At 37.7% G+C, this 17979-nt stretch overlaps 5 protein-coding genes and 1 pseudogene across 6 annotated transcripts in view; 2 read left to right on the top strand and 4 right to left on the bottom strand.

Moving 5' to 3' along the window:
- LOC104702640 (K(+) efflux antiporter 4-like) overlaps positions 1–3668 on the top strand; it is a 5725-nt gene extending 2057 nt beyond the window's left edge. The window contains exons 8-20 of the mRNA XM_010418537.2: positions 813–884; positions 977–1060; positions 1172–1240; positions 1471–1548; positions 1703–1791; positions 1910–2006; positions 2086–2139; positions 2240–2335; positions 2450–2638; positions 2728–2805; positions 2968–3012; positions 3160–3249; positions 3330–3668. Coding sequence (XP_010416839.1) covers positions 813–884; positions 977–1060; positions 1172–1240; positions 1471–1548; positions 1703–1791; positions 1910–2006; positions 2086–2139; positions 2240–2335; positions 2450–2638; positions 2728–2805; positions 2968–3012; positions 3160–3249; positions 3330–3413 — 1125 coding nt within the window. The 3' untranslated portion in view covers positions 3414–3668. The remainder of the gene's footprint in view (positions 1–812; positions 885–976; positions 1061–1171; positions 1241–1470; positions 1549–1702; positions 1792–1909; positions 2007–2085; positions 2140–2239; positions 2336–2449; positions 2639–2727; positions 2806–2967; positions 3013–3159; positions 3250–3329) is intronic.
- LOC104702625 (pollen-specific protein SF21) lies at positions 3715–6742 on the bottom strand. Of its 2 annotated transcripts, none has more exons than XM_010418521.2 (10): positions 6391–6742; positions 5525–5624; positions 5339–5436; positions 5144–5232; positions 4979–5039; positions 4791–4877; positions 4602–4679; positions 4465–4521; positions 4178–4369; positions 3715–4102 (listed from the first exon to the last, which is right to left on the bottom strand). In XM_010418521.2, exons 1-10 carry the CDS (start codon positions 6439–6441, stop codon positions 3881–3883), a joined length of 1035 nt encoding a protein of 344 aa, XP_010416823.1. In that variant the 5' UTR covers positions 6442–6742; the 3' UTR covers positions 3715–3880. The 2 variants fall into 2 exon arrangements, with proteins under 2 accessions (XP_010416823.1, XP_010416829.1); XM_010418527.2 differs by lacking the exon at positions 6391–6742 and adding an exon at positions 5723–5804 and having other exon boundaries at positions 3881–4102.
- LOC104702616 lies at positions 8748–10851 on the bottom strand. The gene is made up of 2 exons (XM_010418510.2): positions 9276–10851; positions 8748–9167 (listed from the first exon to the last, which is right to left on the bottom strand). Exons 1-2 carry the CDS (start codon positions 10095–10097, stop codon positions 9123–9125), a joined length of 867 nt encoding a protein of 288 aa, XP_010416812.1. The 5' UTR covers positions 10098–10851; the 3' UTR covers positions 8748–9122.
- Positions 11146–12604, top strand: LOC104702607 (histone-lysine N-methyltransferase ASHR2). The gene has a single exon (XM_010418498.2). The coding sequence runs from the start codon at positions 11165–11167 to the stop codon at positions 12362–12364; it is 1200 nt and encodes a 399-aa protein (XP_010416800.2). The 5' UTR covers positions 11146–11164; the 3' UTR covers positions 12365–12604.
- LOC104711142 lies at positions 13537–15175 on the bottom strand (annotated as a pseudogene).
- Positions 15815–17971, bottom strand: LOC104702600 (probable protein arginine N-methyltransferase 1.2). Its single transcript, XM_010418486.2, has 9 exons — positions 17726–17971; positions 17613–17623; positions 17356–17511; positions 17187–17250; positions 16955–17097; positions 16767–16854; positions 16549–16664; positions 16301–16451; positions 15815–16211 (listed from the first exon to the last, which is right to left on the bottom strand). Exons 1-9 carry the CDS (start codon positions 17883–17885, stop codon positions 16006–16008), a joined length of 1095 nt encoding a protein of 364 aa, XP_010416788.1. The 5' UTR covers positions 17886–17971; the 3' UTR covers positions 15815–16005.

Below are 17979 nucleotides of genomic sequence, written 5' to 3'. Positions count from 1 at the left end.
TAAAGAAAACTATAACATAACAGTGATTTTATTCTAGATCGTTCTTTAATTTGGATAACGAGAATGGCGTAGAAGATACTCCAAGACTGATAGATAGGAAGGTAAGCTTTAGATAGTCTATACATTGTATGAAGAATGTATATATATTATTCAGCCATGTGTAGAAGTATTCGCGTTAAATAACTTTTCTGTAATTTTAATCCAGGACAACGTTTTTATAATGTCCAATCCAAAATCCAAGTACCCTGTACTGCAGCTTGATTTAAGGTCAGTTTAGCATTCCTAAGAAAAGTCCTTCATTCAATAATAATTTGTAAGTATCTAACTTACTGTTTTTTTTGTTGGGACGTCTCTTAACACGGTACATCTGTAGGCTGATATCAGATTTGGTCGTCGTCATTGTTTCTGCCACTTGTGGTGGAATTGCATTTGCTTGTGCTGGTCAACCGGTTAGTACACACTGCCTTTGCAAAGCTTGTAACTTTCAGTATTATTTTGTTAGAACTGATTATTCAGCTTTCCAACATTGTGGAAACGATTTTGTTAGCTTTTGACTGATCAAACGTCAATTAATTTCTACACTACTTCTATGGCAGGTCATTACTGGGTATCTATTGGCAGGATCAGTCATTGGACCGGGTGGGTTGAGCTTTGTTAGTGAAATGGTGCAGGTAGCTTACAACAGCTTTAGTACTTCAAAATTCCTCTTTTGTTGTCTTCATTGTACATTTGAAAGTTTCCATGAGTACCAGATTGCCTGGTTATATAAATGGTTGACAAAGACTTGATTTATATATTTTTGTGTAGTACAGGTTGAAACAGTAGCTCAGTTTGGTGTTATCTTTCTCCTTTTTGCTTTAGGATTAGAATTTTCTGCAGCGAAGGTTTGCATGTTTCCACCCACTTATATTTGTCAGGTCTCTTTGTTCGAATCGATTGAAACTTTTGAGACAGTTATTGTACTTTTTGGTTACAGCTTCGGGTGGTTCGTGCTGTAGCTATTCCAGGAGGTCTTCTTCAGATATTTTTGTTCATGTGCTTGAGTGGAATAACAGCCTCGGTATGTTCCAAATGTGTAGGAATCAAGTTAAGAATGAGTCATTAGGATTTGTGTGGTATGAATCATGAATATAGAGCACCTTCGGTTGACTTAGCTGTTTCTATATTGCAGTTATGTGGCGGAAAACTAACAGAAGGAATATTCGTAGGCGCATTTCTTTCGATGTCATCAACAGCAGTGGTATATTCTAATTTCCTTTGTGTACTTTTGCATACTTTTGTGGTAGTGAACGCCTTGCATGTAAATAAATATTTTGACCTTGTTCTACTCTGCTAGAATATTTCCCTTGTGCTCACTCTCTACTGTGTTTTACCTTTTCTTTACTGTGCGGGTTATGTTTCCCTAAATTGCTCCTAAGGCTTGATTGTTCTTCTTATGTTCTCATTACCTCACCATGATATTTGTACCAGGTTTTGAAATTTTTAATGGAAAGAAATAGCATAAGTGCTTTACATGGCCAGATAACCGTTGGAACACTTATTCTTCAGGTATTCCAGATCACTCTCAATACAATAGCATCTCCAATATTATTATTACATGTTTTTCCCCCTCTTATTCTAAACACTGCATTACCTCAAGTAGTATGTTGTATGCAACAATACTCTCATTGGAACTTTAATTTACTGTTTCGAGAAAAACCAGGATTGTGCTGTGGGCTTGCTGTTTGCTCTCCTGCCAGTTCTTGGTGGCACATCTGGTGTCCTTCAAGGAGTGTTGTCTATGGCTAAATCGTACGTATTTTTCTCTTCCAGGAATTTCTATGAAAATATCAACAATACCCTGCTTCCATTGTTCACTTGTTAGGTTTAATAAAACCAAGTTTGTGACTGGGTGGTGATTTCTTTCCAGGTTGGCTATTTTGATTGCTTTTTTGGGTGCTTTGTTTATATTGTCCCGTACCTGGGTACCTTGGTTTCTAAAACTTATGACAAGCCTCTCTTCTCAGGTATACACAATTTTTTTTCTTGCTTCTGTTTTCGTCTTTGAAATGTTTACCATCTTAAGCGTTCTTCAATCTTTGACAGACTAACGAGCTCTATCAGTTGGCCGCTGTAGCATTTTGCTTGCTTGTCGCTTGGGTTAGTCTGATCCCTTAGTTCTTCTTTCTATTGGCTGCTTGCACATGGGTGACTCTCAACTTGTCAGTTCTTAAATCCAGTATTGTTTTGGCTTCTTCAGTGTAGTGACAAACTAGGTTTAAGTCTTGAGTTGGGTTCCTTTGCGGCAGGAGTGATGATCTCTACAACTGATCTCGCTCAGCATACTCTTGAGCAGGTAGGAATTCGAGATTGACTTTTTCGAACGAGAGGGTCTCTGCCCTTTTTCTATGGCCCCTTGTACAAAGATTTTACCAATAGGCCTGTTCTGATCGCTTCTATCTCCTTACAGGTGGAACCCATCCGCAATTTTTTTGCAGCGCTATTCCTTGCTAGTATCGGCATGCTGATACATATGCACTTCTTGTGGAACCATGTTGACATTCTGTTAGCAGCTGTGTTACTTGTGATAGTGATAAAGACCGTGGTAGTTGCGATCGTTGTTAAAGTCTTTGGATATAATAATAAAACTGCAGTACTTGTAAGAAGTGAACCCTGCTTTTTTTTCCCGCTTTCACATTATTCAAAACTTTCTTGTGGAAAGAGACCTCATACTTTTCTTTTCTATAGGTTGGAATGTCCCTTGCACAGATTGGGGAATTTGCTTTTGTTCTGCTAAGTCGAGCATCTAATCTTCACCTAATTGAGGTAAGCAATAAAATGATTCTTTGGTTATTTTGATGCTTAATTAATTATCTGATAGTATATAACTTCCAGACCGCGTATAACAACAATATAAAAGCTTCCTCATAACTTGCTTTGGGTGGACTGTGGAGTGATAATAATGAAGAGCTTTGTGTTTATTTGCAGAGCAAATTGTACCTCCTGCTTCTTGGAACAACAGCCTTGAGCCTGGTACATGTCTATTTCTTTTGCGCATTAGTCCAGTTCAATTTCAAAACAAATATTGACACGGAAGTTGATTTATCAATGAATAGCAGTAGATTTTTCATACTTGAATCAGTATTGGGTAGTTACTATTCAAAGTAAATTATGTAACAGGTAACAACACCATTGCTATTCAAGTTGATACCAGCCGTTGTACATTTAGGAGTGCTCTTACGGTGGTTCTCTCCCGACAGCTCAACCGAGGTAACTCCAAGTCATCTATCTGTTTATCTATGGATTTGGCTCAAAACGTAGATTTTGAACATTTATCTTCATCTGTCCAGATTGGTTTCAAAGGAGAGTTGTATCACTCAGAGAGTGCAAAGCGTATATCTCTGATGATCCAAGGTTCTCTTCACGACTCTTGAAGTTTTGATGATGTTAAGCATAACACGCAAACACCAAGCCACAGTTGGTCTCAAGCTAGGCAAAGGCAATGAATGGGAGCTTCCGAATGTATAGATGCATTGAGATATCAGAAGAAACCCCAAGAGGAACCCTGTATAAAAATCTCTACACGAAGATAATTACAGAGACTTGTAACTTCACTTCCATTTTTTTTTGTTTAATGTTTTGGGATTCTTTTTTCTCGAGTAAAGAAGGTAGGAAGAGGTTATTTTTTAGTTTGTTTTCTTTATTCTTAAGCGTTCTGAAAAACAAAATAAGAAACATCTTCAACGTATTGTAGTCATACAAAGTTAAAACTATCTCTTATACATAAAGAGTTTTTGAGCTAATCTATTACAAAGTACAAACACAGATTTAATAAAAGAATATTTGAATCGATACACCAAAATATGAGAGGAAAAATACAATGAATCAATGTGTGTTTCTTTTAACATTTCGTGGGAACCCGAGTTTTTATTGGCTTTAGCTTTATACCAAGACTCTCTGGAGAAAGAAGCTCTGGTGAAATACATGACGGACTGAGTGGACTACGGGGGCTATCGCTAACCCGACCAGGCCGATACAATCCAAACCCCATGAAAAAGAACTCCATTGGTATCAACATCGCATGTGGTTGCTCTTCTGTCACCATTGATCCACAAGCTTGCACCTCCAATTTCAGACAAAAATACATATTTCAAGAAGCTAAGAGCTACCACAACTGTTTTTACGTTAAACCGCATACCTCAACCAAGGCACTGTATTTTCTGTCCAATGCAGTCACCATGTGTAGAGTTTCAGAGTGGAAGGGAGATTGGTCGCCAACAAATATGAGTGTACGGCATTTCAAACTTCTCAATCCATCAGTTAGGTCATGTCTCCTGTTAACTGCTTCCAGAAACCGCATAAGACTACTACTGTGTCTTTCACCTAGCAGCTGTATAAATATATCATATTATACAACAACGTTATTACCAAGGTGATGAAAAGCTGTAAAATCATCTGGAAACTACTACTAGGTTTAGCACTCACTCTTCTGCATTCATGCACCACATCCCGCTCTGGAACTTCAGAGCTACCACGAGCTTCCTGTTGCGATTAAAAACAAGATTAATCGATAACTATTGAGTCTATGCCGGTTTCCACCAAAGAATCACCAGAAAGATTACCTTACTGAAGTACCGTTGGAGGAAAATATCTTTTAACAGCCCAGACATGCCATAGTAATACAACAAGTTTGACACTACCTGCATAATAATTTTTAACATATGCTTATTAGTCTGGATGCGAAAAAAGTGTGTGATACTCCCCTTTTGTACAGTCATATAAACTATGATGCGAAGTGAAGAAAAATAAACCTTGTAATAAAACCATTCAGACCATGAGGGCGCTTTGCATAGAGGTGATATAAGAATCAAACCCAAAACTCGGTCTTTATGTTTAATCTGCAACCATAAAACAATCACTGATAAGTAATGAGATATTGTATGAAGTTCTGAGAATATAGCTACACATAAACCCTCAAAAGGTCTCAATGAGTACATACAGCAAACAAGGAAAGGATGTAGGCACCAGCAGTGATCCCCATGCACATTACTGCCTCTAGGCTGCAAGAGACATATAGATATTCAGAGGATAATAGCGGAACTATTCTTGTTACGATAGCCCAAAGTTAGAGTGAGAGTTAGCCGAAACATGATTCAAGTTTTACCTAAAGAAGTTCAGTACTTCAAGAATCTGGTCTGCGAGGTCTTCAACAGAAGGCGACGGATCATTGGAACAAACTGGAGCAGCCCCAAACTGCAAAAGCTCTTGTGGATACGATGAACCCAACACAACGTGAGCAAACAGCAAAGTAGTTACAAAGAAACTAATGAACTGTTTCAAGACAATCAATTTTGCAAACCTCATGTCCTGGGGGACTAATATGGTAGATGCAGAAATTATGGAGCAGTAAGGACACTGCTTCAGGGCAGAGAAACAATCCTTGGAAACACGACAAATCTAGCAGACATAAATACAGACAAGAATCAAAAATCAGATTATCAAGTGAAAACAAATCATGAACTAACTGCATATTCCCAACTCTTACAGTTTAGTGCTACATCTGGATAAGTGATCAATGCTGGTTTTTCTTGATCGCCGTAAACTACAACTGAAACCGAACCATGGCAAGTTTTGATATGATGCTCCTGCAAAAGATAAGAAAATGAGCAAGAAATGAGTCAGTCTATATCCAAGATTACAGAAAAAATAAACAATGCCACAGGCTCGATTTTAAAGTGCACACCATTAGCCTTCATCCAGTTTCAGCTCAACATTTACAAACCAGAATATATATATTTTATTTATTTTGTTGCTCTCTGAATCACATACAGCTAAGAAAAGGAACATTCCAACTTTGTTCCAGACAACAAAAAAAAATTTAAGGTCCTGAAGAGATTCTCCCATGTGCAAGACTCAGAAAAATCAGTAGAAGAGATAACTTATGGCTTAAAAAAGTCAGACATTATATATCAATCATGGAGCAAAAAAAGGATACCATTTTTCAACGGAATCTCTTATGAAAGAATCAAATTAAAAGAAACACCCAACTTGCAGATTTCAGATGAAAATTTAAAGGGTCATCATCCATTAGACAAAGTGAAACAACTTTTTTAAGTATCAATGAAGTAATCTCCCAACTTGTACAAAACTAAAATCAAGAACACGATATTATGACAAATTTGATTCCAATCAAGAAACTGAAGTTAGAGTTACTAAAAGATTCAAGAAATCAAGGAACAATGGCTAATTTCAATTCAATTGCCCACTGAAATTAGATGCTAAAAACCCAGAAGAGAGAAATCTAATGTGACAGTTCTAATTACCGCAAAAAGGTATCAAACTTTAGAGTAACACACAGGTACAGTAATGGGAGAAAGGAAGTAAATTTGGTAGGTCAAAGAGTGAGCAAACCTTGCCACCATTGTAGATCTCTTCAATGTCGTCGTTTAAACCCACCATCATAGACTGTGAAACCCCTCAAGACTGCGCTTTTTCTTGCTCTTGCTCTTTCTCTCTCTCTCTCTATATATATATATATCTTGAAATTGAAATTGGAAGATAACAACACAACAATCAAAGTCTTGAGCTTTCTCTTGTGGCTTATTATTATTGCTTTAGATTGTACGCTTCAACGGCTCTTTTAGGCTTTCACTTTGGCTTCTTCTTCAATGGAATGGACCACTATATCTCTCTCTCTGTCTCGATGTCTGTGTCTGTGTCTTTTATAAGCAAAGCCGCGTTTGCCCTTTTAATGGCCCAGCGGTTGGTTAATCAAAATCACTTCCCACCGACGCCGATGACTCTTTACTTCTTTTTTCTTTGGTTTTTTTTTTTGGATTTGCACCGATCTTCAAAACGCGCCGTTTTCTATTATCCCCTAATCATTTTCTCAGTTTATTTATTTATTCACTTTATTTTCTTTTTTTTTTCGTTTAATATTTTATGTTCCCTTAGTTCATCCTAAACATCTTACTATATAAACGTTGATGACAAAATTACTAATTAACAACATTGTGACATATAACAATTGTATCATTCAAATATTGACATGTGTCAAAAATTAACAAAATTAAATAAACATATGTGAATATTAGACCGAATATTATCAACGTACCTAATATGTCAATTATTTAATTTTAACTATTCTATGTGAGACCGAATATTTGTTGTAAGATTGATTTTTACTATTCTACGTGATATTGGCCACGTTTTCTAGAAACAAAATATTTGTTGTAAGATTAATTTTTACTATTCTACGTGATATTGGCCACATTTTCTAGAAACAAAAAAAGTTTTAAAAATATTTACCATTTATCAAAACAAAGAGGAATAATTTACCTATCACTACAAGGAAATTAAGCATATGTCTTATTATATAAAGATATATACTAAGTGGTATCCCATATCAAATCAAAACCTTGAATACGGTAGAAAATCATAAACATCAAAGAGACAATGTGTGGACGTTAGAATTTGGATTTCCAATTTTTTTGTGGATGTTAACTGATTTTTTTACTGATTGTTTATCGTTAAATTTAAAATACTAACCAATATACATATTATCTCATATGATGCTCATATTAGTTTTTTTAATTAAAATTTTAACTCTAATACATGAAGAAGTGAATTATGGTTTTACGATGAAATAGATAGTTAAATGTGATTACTAAACTGAATGTCTAACGATGAAATTTATTTTAGATTAAAAAAATTTCAAATATTAATATGTATCCTTTTAAAAAAATTAATTCAAGAATATTATTTATATTTTTTATGTTTGATTTTATAATTTGAACACATGTATTTTTGTAATGCATATGTTAAAACATAAGATAATACGAAATATATTATAATTTATAGGAATGAATCTTCACTAATTTGATGGTAATGTCTATATATCTTTATATATGTTTTTATTTTATAACTTTCACTTATTTAAAATTGATTATGAAATGAGTTAAAATTAGTACTTATGAGATAACAACATAACAAATATATCTTAAATATGTTGATTCAGTTTTATTGCGAATCAACATAAAATCTAGAAAAATCATTTTTCTTGTGTTTGTGATATTTTTTGGAATAATTTTTTTTTTTGTGATATTTTGGAAAAAAAACTTAAATTGTGATATACTAATAAATTTTCAAGCGATGTTAGATTAATAACTTTATAATTTTATATTAATTTTTACCACTATTGATCTATTATGTAAAGAAATTTCTAACATCATACAAAAAAAATAGGGTGTCTTCTACTTCTTTTATAAGATCCAATCAGTCGCATTCTTTCTTTCTTACAATTCAGTTGAACATAAAATCGTTCACGATTGACATAACGTATGTAAAGTTCCTTTAGTAACAATTGGGAATTTGAGTTTATATATGTCGGCGGCTAAGCTCTTAAATATTTTATTTTTGATTATTGTTATCTATTCTTTTTCTTTTGTTAAAATATTATTTTTTATTCAAGATGGATTTTTTTTTACAAATACTTAAGGTAAATTTATACTTATGAGTTGAAATTTGAATTTAAGTAACAGTGAAACTTGTTTTACAAATTATCATGCATGTTTGCTTGTTTCTCAAAAACTTCTTTTTTTTTAAAAAGTCACAAGAAAGTCAGTCCAACGAGGATGAACCATGACCATGACCATGACCCGACGAAGCACACATTCCATTTTAAGTCCGGCCAGACCGGTTTTTAAATCATTGGAGAAACCAAAAAGCAATCATCACTGTTATTATTAGTAAACTCCATGAATAAAAGCTTAACCTTAGGGAAACTCCATTAAACCTCCATTAACATGTAAATGCAAACTCAAAAGGTTCAATAACTCTCAGATTACAAGATATAAATGAAGAACAAAGTGAAAGATAAGATCGGCAACCCTCACTCACATCCCTCGGGTTCCTCTCTTCCCAAGCAGCCTCATGTCGGCTAACCCCTCACAACATTCATCATATCCCCTTGTGATGCTTCCCCTCTTTATTTATATAGCTTAATCATCTTCTAGGTTCTTCTTAGCCTCCTAGGCAACTTTCCTCATCTCTCACGTGTGAACTTTGTTGCACATGATCCCAAATAGATTCAGCTCTCCTCACACGTGTGACTATCTCTTTTACAATTCAGTCCCTGCATCTTATCAGTAAGTTGGTGTTTCCTCCTCACCAAATATGATTAGTGGATCCTGAGTCAATAACCCAAGCATTTAAAGCAGGAAAGCTAGTATCAAGGGAACAGACATATGGTTTACCAATCCCGGCAAAAGAACAAAGGATAGAGGGATGAATGTTACCGGGTATTGGACCAGTAAAGGAAGGTTGGAAGATGCGGAGACAGAGTGTACTTCGGGAGATGGAGTGGTGCTCGGAGGTTGAAGCTTGCTAGCAAGGAAGGACATCATCTGTTGGATTTGAGCTGGAGTGAAGTCACTAGCTGGAACCACATCATGGGAAGCATTATCTTCAAGAGCAACATTGGCTACAAGAGAATTCTTCTCAGGACGCTGATTAGGATAACCATGTTTCTTAAAGCATTTATCAACCACATGTCCAACTCTACCACAAAAGGTGCAATATGGCCTGTCTTTCCGAGGAAATCCACCAGTACCAGCTCCAGGTGAGCTTTTAGAGACATTCGGAGATGAAGACTGAGAGACTTGAAAGGCAGCAGAACTAGTGTTAGTAACAACTAGAATATGTGCAGTCTTCTGGCTGTCATCTTGATCAAACATGTTATAGATCTCTGAGAGAGAAGGTAAGGTTTTCTTCATCAAGATCCGTCTCCGAATGTTCTCATAATTCTCATTAAGCCCCATCAGAAAATCAATCACTCTTTTTGTCTCCTTTTCAGCGAGAAGATCCTCAACAGTATGTGGAGTGACTTGAATATTGGAGAGTTCCTCCCACAACGTTTGAGTTTGAGTGTGATAGGAAGAGAGATCAAGACTCCCTTGATGCAGAGAATGAAGCTGGTGTCGCAGCTTGTAGAGGCGAGGCAGGTTTGATTTATGAAAGCGAGTGTGAAGGTCCTTCCAGATATCAGATGAGTGCTTGATGTAAAGGATACTAGCATAGATCTTCTTAGAAACGCTATTCAACAACCACGACTTCACCATGGAGTTACATCGACATCAGATCTTGAAATACGGATCATATTCATCAGGTTTAGCAATCGATCCATCCAGGAAACCTAGCTTGTTCTTAGCCTCAAGACTCGTAACCATAGCAACATACCAAACATTGTAGTTGTTACCATCTAAGGGCTCAGATACTAAAACCAGGCCAGGATGATCTGAACTATGCAAATGATAAGGTGAATGAATATTATCCGGTGAATCTGATACCTCAAAAGCAGCATGAGATGGAGTGGAGAGAGATCGATGTGTCGGTGCACGATCGGAAGAATCAGCAACACGATTCACCAATCCTGAAGCTAGGCGAGTCGACGGATGTATCGACGTCTCTCCGTGAGCTCTAGGTGACACTGCGGTGCCGGATTCTGGTGAATCGGGAGCAAGAGTACGATACTTCGATTTACAATTCCGTTTTCCCATTGAAACCCTACAACAGCTCCGATTTGAGAGATTGGAAGCTGAGAAGGCACAGGAGAACGAGAAAAGAGTAGATCAAAGGAAAGAAACGATGAGATCGGAAGAGATTCCGGTGAAACACCGATGAGATTCCGATGAAAAGCAACGCGGAAGAGTTTGTTAGAGAATGAGATCAGAAAGCTCTGATACCATATTAGTTAATAATCTCATTCTCGTTAATTCCCAAAATAATTTACAATTGAGGTTTATATACAATAACTAAACCAATCTAAACCGACTCTATTCACAGCTGGTTTATACATTTACCAGTTTACAGATACGCTAATTACAGTAGAGACTCTCGTATAGATAATACCTATATTCTGCCACATCGCAGGACGCAGGTAATAGATAGAGAGACAGAGACTCCTTGTAGAAGAAGAAACCCTGCGGCAAAACAAAGGGCAAGTAAAGCCAAACAAAATTTTAATGGGCTGATAGAAAGCTCGTGTAGCCCAAACTTTGCATGCTTGTCTAAGGCCCAAACATTTAACCTAAGGAATTTAAAATTCAAACGTGATGAAACGGTGCCGTTTTATTATTTCTACATATTACTTCCATATAAATCGTTTAATTTTGTAAAACCCTAATCGATGACGGCTGGTAAGATGAATGACGGCGGAGCTAAACCGGAGACGCTGCTAAGGGTTGCAGAGATCGGAGGAAGAGGAAGAAGTTTGGTGGCAGCACAGTCTCTTCGTGCTGGACAAGTTATTCTCAGAGAGTCTCCTCTCCTTCTCTACTCTGCTTTCCCATTTCTCTCCTCCTCTGTTTCTCCGTACTGCGACCATTGTTTCCGGTTGCTAGCTTCTTCGGCGCAGCAGAAATGTCAATCTTGCTCTCTCGTCTCCTTTTGTAGCCCTAATTGCTTCGCCTCTCACACTCCTTGGCTCTGTGAATCTCTTCGCCGGCTTCACCAATCATCCTCCGCTGCATTTTCCGATCAACCTTCTGATCGCCAAGTCCAAGCTCGTTTCCTCCTCTCTGCTTACAATCTCGCCGCGGCTTCTCCTTCTGACTTCCAGATTTTGCTTTCGCTCCAAGGTAATGGCAGCAGCGATGGAGATTCTAGTTCTGATTCTGCAGCTGCTGGCTTTCTCCATTCTCTTTTATCCGCCGTGTGTCCACCTCTCCCTGTCTCAGTCTCGCCGGAGCTCACGGCGGCTTTACTGTCAAAGGATAAAGTAAACGCCTTTGGTTTGATGGAACCGTTCTCTGTTTCGAACGAGAAGAGATCGGTGCGAGCTTATGGGATTTATCCAAAGACTTCGTTTTTCAATCATGATTGTCTTCCTAATGCTTGTAGATTTGATTATGTTGACTCTGCTTCTGATGGTAATACTGATATCATCATTAGGATGATTCATGATGTTCCTGAAGGTAGAGAAGTCTGTTTGAGCTACTTCCCTGTGAACATGAACTACACGAGCAGGCAAAAGAGATTGCTTGAGGATTACGGTTTTAAGTGTGACTGTGATCGGTGCAAAGTGGAGTCTAGTTGGTCGGAAGGTGAGGAAGATGAGAATGAGGTTATGGAAGGGATGGATGATGAAAATGAAGAGGAAGAGATGGAGGATTCTGAATGTGAGAATGAAGGAGAAGTTTTTGGAAATGGTGTGGATGATGAATCCAGTTTCCCTCACGCTTACTTTTTTGTGAGATATATGTGTGAGAAGGAGAATTGTTTTGGCACTCTGGCTCCGTTTCCGCCGAAGACTCATGAGGCTTCGAAGGTTCTTGAATGTAATGTTTGTGGAAGCCTTAAGGAGGATGAAGTTGGTGGAAATCAATGAGAATGAAGCTGGTTCTGTGGTTGATGTAGACAGACCCAAACAACAAGATATTTGTCTTGGCCACGAGCCAATGTTTGTTTATGTTGGGGTTCCTCTACTTTACTTTCAGAAATCGGACTAGTCATGCTTAAAACGATTCCAATTTAGTTTTTCTTTTTCTTCTTCTCCGTGTCCTAGTCTTTTGAGTGAGTTGTAATGGGTCTGTGGAATTATATTGAAGCATCAGTTTTGTTGTGTATTTGGAGCAGCAGCTTTTGCCTCACTGAAAGAAAAATCACAACATTTTCACTTCTGAGAACATTCATTAGAACAAAAATACAAAAGCATTGGACTATCTAACAATTGGAAGCCATGTGACTGACTCTTGAAAAGCAATATGCTAGCTCTACCAATCAAACCCAAAGTTTTTATTAATTAAATTAAACCTAAGTTGTGACGACATTTGAAAGAAGTCAAGAACACATATAATAAACTTAAGAATGATAGGGAGCTTGCATCGAGAGTCACACAAGCAAAGTGGTCTACAAATAGATGTGTTGGATATCACTTCTGGATTTGAGCATGTTGGCATCATATATGAGAAGTCTCCCACAACGCATGAAATATCAAATATGTAATGTGGTTCCACAATCATTGCATGTCCTGTATAGAACCATTCCTTTGGATTCACTTTTGTTTCGCATGCGTCACACCAAAATTCACCATCCACATCCATGTCACCGAAAGACAAGAAGAGAGGCTGATCATCGTACCTGCGCCTTATTAAATTGACTGCAGAATTACCTTTAAGGCTTAAGGGGTGAAAGTTGGATACGTACGTAATAGATCGATTTTTTCTTTTTTTTTAACATTCTTACGTGACAAGGAGTTGAACGGTGTGGTGGTTTCTCTCTTAGAACATTAGGTATGTATTAAATTATGTTATATGGATTTATATTCTTCGTACTAACTTTCTAATTGACAAGGAGAAGCTAAAACTGTTTTAAGTCCTTGGCGGCTACACGTTGGCGAGGTGTTTCACCACTTTGTAAAAGATAGATGAAATAACACATGCTGCATTTTCTTTGCTAGCCATCCGACCTTCTAATGAGAAGTCCTTTGAATTCAACGACATACTCACAACATTCTTTAAAAGAAAATTATACAAAGTGTTTATTCATTAAAAAAATTCCTTAGAAATCTTTGAAGCGAACAGAGCCAAAACGTTTGAAAGAACAAACGTATACTACAACGTTGGCCTTGGAAACCTTGAGAATAGTAGAGAGCTTGCATCGAGTGTTACACACAGTGCAAACTGGTCTACAAATAGACGTGCTGGAAACATATTCTGCTTCATATGGTATTACTGAACTTGGCCTTATATATGTGAAGTCTCCTCCTCCAACACATGAAATATGCAATATGACCCCACAATCACTGCATGTATAAAACCATTTCTTCGGATCCACTTCTGTCTCACAAGCTTCACACCAATATTTGCCATCTACACTACTTTCACCATAGGAGAGGACTAGAGGGTGATCGTCGTACCTATGCCTTATTACCTTTCTCGGTAGAAGAGCACACTTGAAATCCAAACTAAAGTCACACTCATCACAACAAAACCGTCCTGTCCTCCCACATTCACTACAATACTTGGGGTACTTATCCTTAGAATAGTATAAAGGATGAGGATGGCTTTCGTGCCATAATGGTTCTGAACTTGAACCGCATCGTACATCAACAGTCAAATTATTCAGTGACTTGTACCTGAAACCGTTGAACCTTTGAAGACACAGATGACATGTAAACTCTTTGCATATAGAATTCGTGTCAAGTGTGAATGGTTGGTTGTGGCACATATGCTTCTTCTTCCGAGGAATGTTAGCACATTTTTCGTGGAGAACAAAGACACACTGCTTGCAAGTATAGAAAGGTTCTGTACCAATCTGAAAGACACATGCTTGGCATAGTTTGATTTCCTCTAGAATATTCCTCCCATGGTTGTCGATCATTTGTAAGTTATGGTCGTGGCTAAAATGTTTTATGGTGTTTTCATCAATCACCACAAATGGCGCAGTTTCCTCAGGCTCTTCGGGTGTCCCTTCCAGTTCGATCATGTCCCATACATCGTCTCTTGTTGCGCATCTTGAATGAACAACATAGTCAGAACATTTCGAGCAAAAATAAGCCCGTAGAACCCATCCACTGTCATACGGCAAACTCCACATTTCCAGTTTCCATGTCCACGGCGATGTGTGTAAGAGATGTGATGATCGTGGCGGTTGATGTTTATAACGCGTGGCAAATCGATACACTCTCGATGAATCATGAAGTTGCATTGTGATAAGCTCAGGAGGGTTTATGTAAGGCGTGGGAGCACACGTGCGGGAGTCAAAGCATGTGAGGAGATTCAAAATTCAAATTGAAGAAAGAAGAAAAGATATTTTAGCTTTATTAAATATCTGTAACAAACTCTAGAATAGTATAAATAAGGGTTCTCATTGTTTAAGAGGATTATGTTGAAAGTTGTATTTGAGTTCTCCTGCGTGAGATTAAGCGTGAGCTAGTGATGTGCTAGTGGTCCGCTCTTGTATAACCTTCTTCTATTCAATAAAAGTATCGGAGTTTGTTTCTTACCATTTGGTGCGGTGAGCGTGGATCTGAAGGTCGCGTGTTCGATCCACGCTCACCGCACCTGTGCTCCCAGGCCTTACATAAACCCTCCTGATCCGCCGGCACAAGATAGATCCAACTTGAAGTCACAGATTGAACGGGAATAACCATTTTGGAAGGAAACTCCACACCGGCTACAAGCGGACGACCGACCATTTAGTAGCAGCTTGAGAGGATGGTCGGGATGAGAAGGGTGGTTGATTTGTGGTAAAGACTCACCACACTCTTTATGAAACAAAGTTTTGTGACACCCCAGTTCATTGCAACGGTAGCCTTTGTGAATGTATCCAAGATACTTACACCCTACACAAGGCCTCTCGAAAAAGCGTGTAAAAGGTAACAAAGGATGTTTGTGAATTGGTACCTCTACTTTCTCCATGGTGGTTTACAAAATCCAAAAATCAAGCCCGAGCTGCTCTGTTTCACAGTGACGGTTGTTTAGATAATGTTAATTAACCCACACCACGTGAATTGGTTTTTTCCCATTGAGATCCACGTCATTTGGAGACATATGAGACATTCGAGACAACTAAACTATGACGATGGTGTACTTTACAGGTTTTCATTCACTTTTAATATTCTCAATGTGTCCGTTATCTTGTTGGTGAGCGGCCAAATCCTATTATAAGTTGTATCATAAAAGCAGAATAGGTCTAGTTTGTTTTTTTCTGCGATTAAGAGTTTTGTAACTTAAACCACTTTTTATGTTAAGGGATGACTGAGACGAGACTTACACATATAGCGGAAGAAGTAGCTTGAGGCAACTCTACTCAAACGTTTAACAGGAAATGAATCTAGAAACCTGAAACCACACTAGCTTTAATAGATTGTTGTCTTGTTCAATGTTGGTAGAATTCAAGGGAAGAAGTTTCTGATACATTTTGTTCTGAAACAGTCATAAAATAAAGGAAATAATAGAATTACAAAATGAGAAATGTCCATCTCAGCTTAAAGATGATGGGGATTTCCTTTTCATCCGAGAGCTTTTAGCGCATTTTGTAGGAGTGGGTCCTTGAGATCTTGCAATGTTGGCCATTCAAAGAATAATTGAGCTTTATGTCAACGTCTCTGGGATTCTTTTTGTTTTGTGCAATTGTCATGCTTCCTGTGATTGTTTCACCCTCGCATATGGTTAACACATCTTCCAGGTAGAGCACTGTTTGTTTCCAGTGTGTCGCCCGAGATTTTGGTCCTGCATTGCATGTTGTGATTGTACTATAAGTTCCAAACATCGACAAAGAAGTCGAATAATCAGAAAACTTGGTAGGAAAAAGTGTGAACCTGTTGAGAAACCCATCTTCTTGTGGCACACGGTGAATGCTACATCAAAGTAGGCTACAAGGGCATGGATATGGTCATTGCGTTGTGCGACGAGCTTAAATGGAGCTGTGAAGGAAGCATCTCCAGAAGCCATCTTAGAGATATCCATGGTCTTTAGTAAATAGTAAACCAAAAAAACAAGTGGAACTTGCATCAGCTACAAGTAAGTAAGGAGATATAACTAACTACTCTAGCACAATCGCACTTACCTTCAGCAGCTTGCTATCAGTCACGATTTGCTTTCCATCCACCGTGTCAACAAGTGGTTCCGTAATTGCTCTTCTCTTGATGCATGACATGTCAAACCCATACACGTCTTCCCAGACTGTACAGGAAACGATTAGAGGCAAAGCCGATTTGCAAAAAAATAAGGTTTCGAAGATAAAAGTTTGCAAAAAGTAAGACAAGATCTTTCATATTTACTCACAGTCTACTTTGTCTTCTTTATAATGAGCATCCTCAATGGCTGTAAGATACAGAGAAGCTTTATCTGGTAGAACAATTCCACCATCAACCTAACCAAACAAGAACCAAAAAGCACACAAAAATGCTCAAAAACTATGATGAAGCCATGGTCTTCATAACTTAAAACAAAGCGATAAAAATGTCACTTACAAGCCATTTATTGCGAGCATACAAGACGGTGTCGAGCATATTTTCATACAACAAAAAGTAACCCATCCACTCAGAGATAATCACATCCACTTTAGGAACGGGAAGTTCGATTTCCTCAATCTTCCCTTTCAAAACAGTTATAACTGCCAAAACAACCCAAACACTTGTTTCATCCATCAGATTGTACAATCCATTTGATTAACACTCTAAAGTCTAAACACAACATACATACCATCTGAAAGTCCATTCGACTTAACAATCTCCTTTGCAGTGTCAGCCATTTGAGAACATTCAACCTGTTTAACAAATCACTTGTCAAATCACAATGTATATCCAATCCAAATCACTCAAGAGTAAATTTTGTGATTAAAAGGGGGAGATAAAAAAAAAAAAAGACATACAGCGTAAACATGAGCTGCTCCTGCTTTAGCACAGAACAAAGACAAGATTCCAGTTCCAGCTCCAACATCAAGAACGATTTTGTCCTTGATAAGAAACTTGTTCTTGTAAATAACATCTTGATAACTCTTTGTCCTCACTACATCCTTTAACATTTCCTAACAATAACAATAACATCACCACACCAAACCAATTGTTATACACATTGCCTAGTTTCTTCAGAACAGAGGATACAAATAAAAAGAAGCAGGAGACTTACTTCATGAATACCTGAAAAAATCAATGAATTTGGAAAACAGAGTAAGCACTTTGCGGAGAAGAGAACATCAAGGAAGCAAATAAAAAAAAACATGAACTTTGAAGGATTATTACCAAAATGGGAGTAAGAGTCGAAGTAGTAATCGGCGCTGGTAACGTCATCAGTAACATCTGCATCGTTGTCACCTCCATCGGACATTGACACATCAGCATCTTCGAAGTGGAACTTCGTCTCCTGAGTTTGTTCAGAGCCGTTGTTTTTCGTACTAGTCATCTTTGCGGCAGAGAGAGAGAGAGAGAGAGAGAGAGAGAGAGAGAGAGAGTGTGTTTTTGGAAGTGGAAACTAACAGATTCGAAGAATACGCAAA

The sequence above is a fragment of the Camelina sativa genome, chromosome 1 (genome assembly GCF_000633955.1).
Source record: "Camelina sativa cultivar DH55 chromosome 1, Cs, whole genome shotgun sequence".
Taxonomy (NCBI): domain Eukaryota; kingdom Viridiplantae; phylum Streptophyta; class Magnoliopsida; order Brassicales; family Brassicaceae; genus Camelina; species Camelina sativa.
Note: the sequence above shows the minus strand (reverse complement) of the source record. Positions and strands in the feature narration are given on the sequence as shown.

Coding starts and splice junctions, on each gene's coding strand:
- LOC104702625 (XM_010418521.2), bottom strand. CDS start 6,441: ATGATGGTGGGTTTAAACGACGACATTGAAGAGATCTACAATGGTGGC. Junction 5,625..6,390: donor AGATCTACAATGGTGGCAAG/GTTTGCTCACTC, acceptor TATCTTTTGCAG/GAGCATCATATCAAAACTTG. Junction 4,680..4,790: donor CTGAATGGTTTTATTACAAG/GTTTATTTTTCT, acceptor ATTATTATGCAG/GTAGTGTCAAACTTGTTGTA.
- LOC104702616 (XM_010418510.2), bottom strand. CDS start 10,097: ATGGTGAAGTCGTGGTTGTTGAATAGCGTTTCTAAGAAGATCTATGCT. Junction 9,168..9,275: donor CTTTACTGGTCCAATACCCG/GTAACATTCATC, acceptor TTATTGACTCAG/GATCCACTAATCATATTTGG.
- LOC104702607 (XM_010418498.2), top strand. CDS start 11,165: ATGACGGCTGGTAAGATGAATGACGGCGGAGCTAAACCGGAGACGCTG.
- LOC104702600 (XM_010418486.2), bottom strand. CDS start 17,885: ATGACTAGTACGAAAAACAACGGCTCTGAACAAACTCAGGAGACGAAG. Junction 17,098..17,186: donor GTCGAATGGACTTTCAGATG/GTATGTATGTTG, acceptor TTGTTTTGGCAG/TTATAACTGTTTTGAAAGGG. Junction 16,452..16,548: donor CTGATAGCAAGCTGCTGAAG/GTAAGTGCGATT, acceptor TATTTACTAAAG/ACCATGGATATCTCTAAGAT.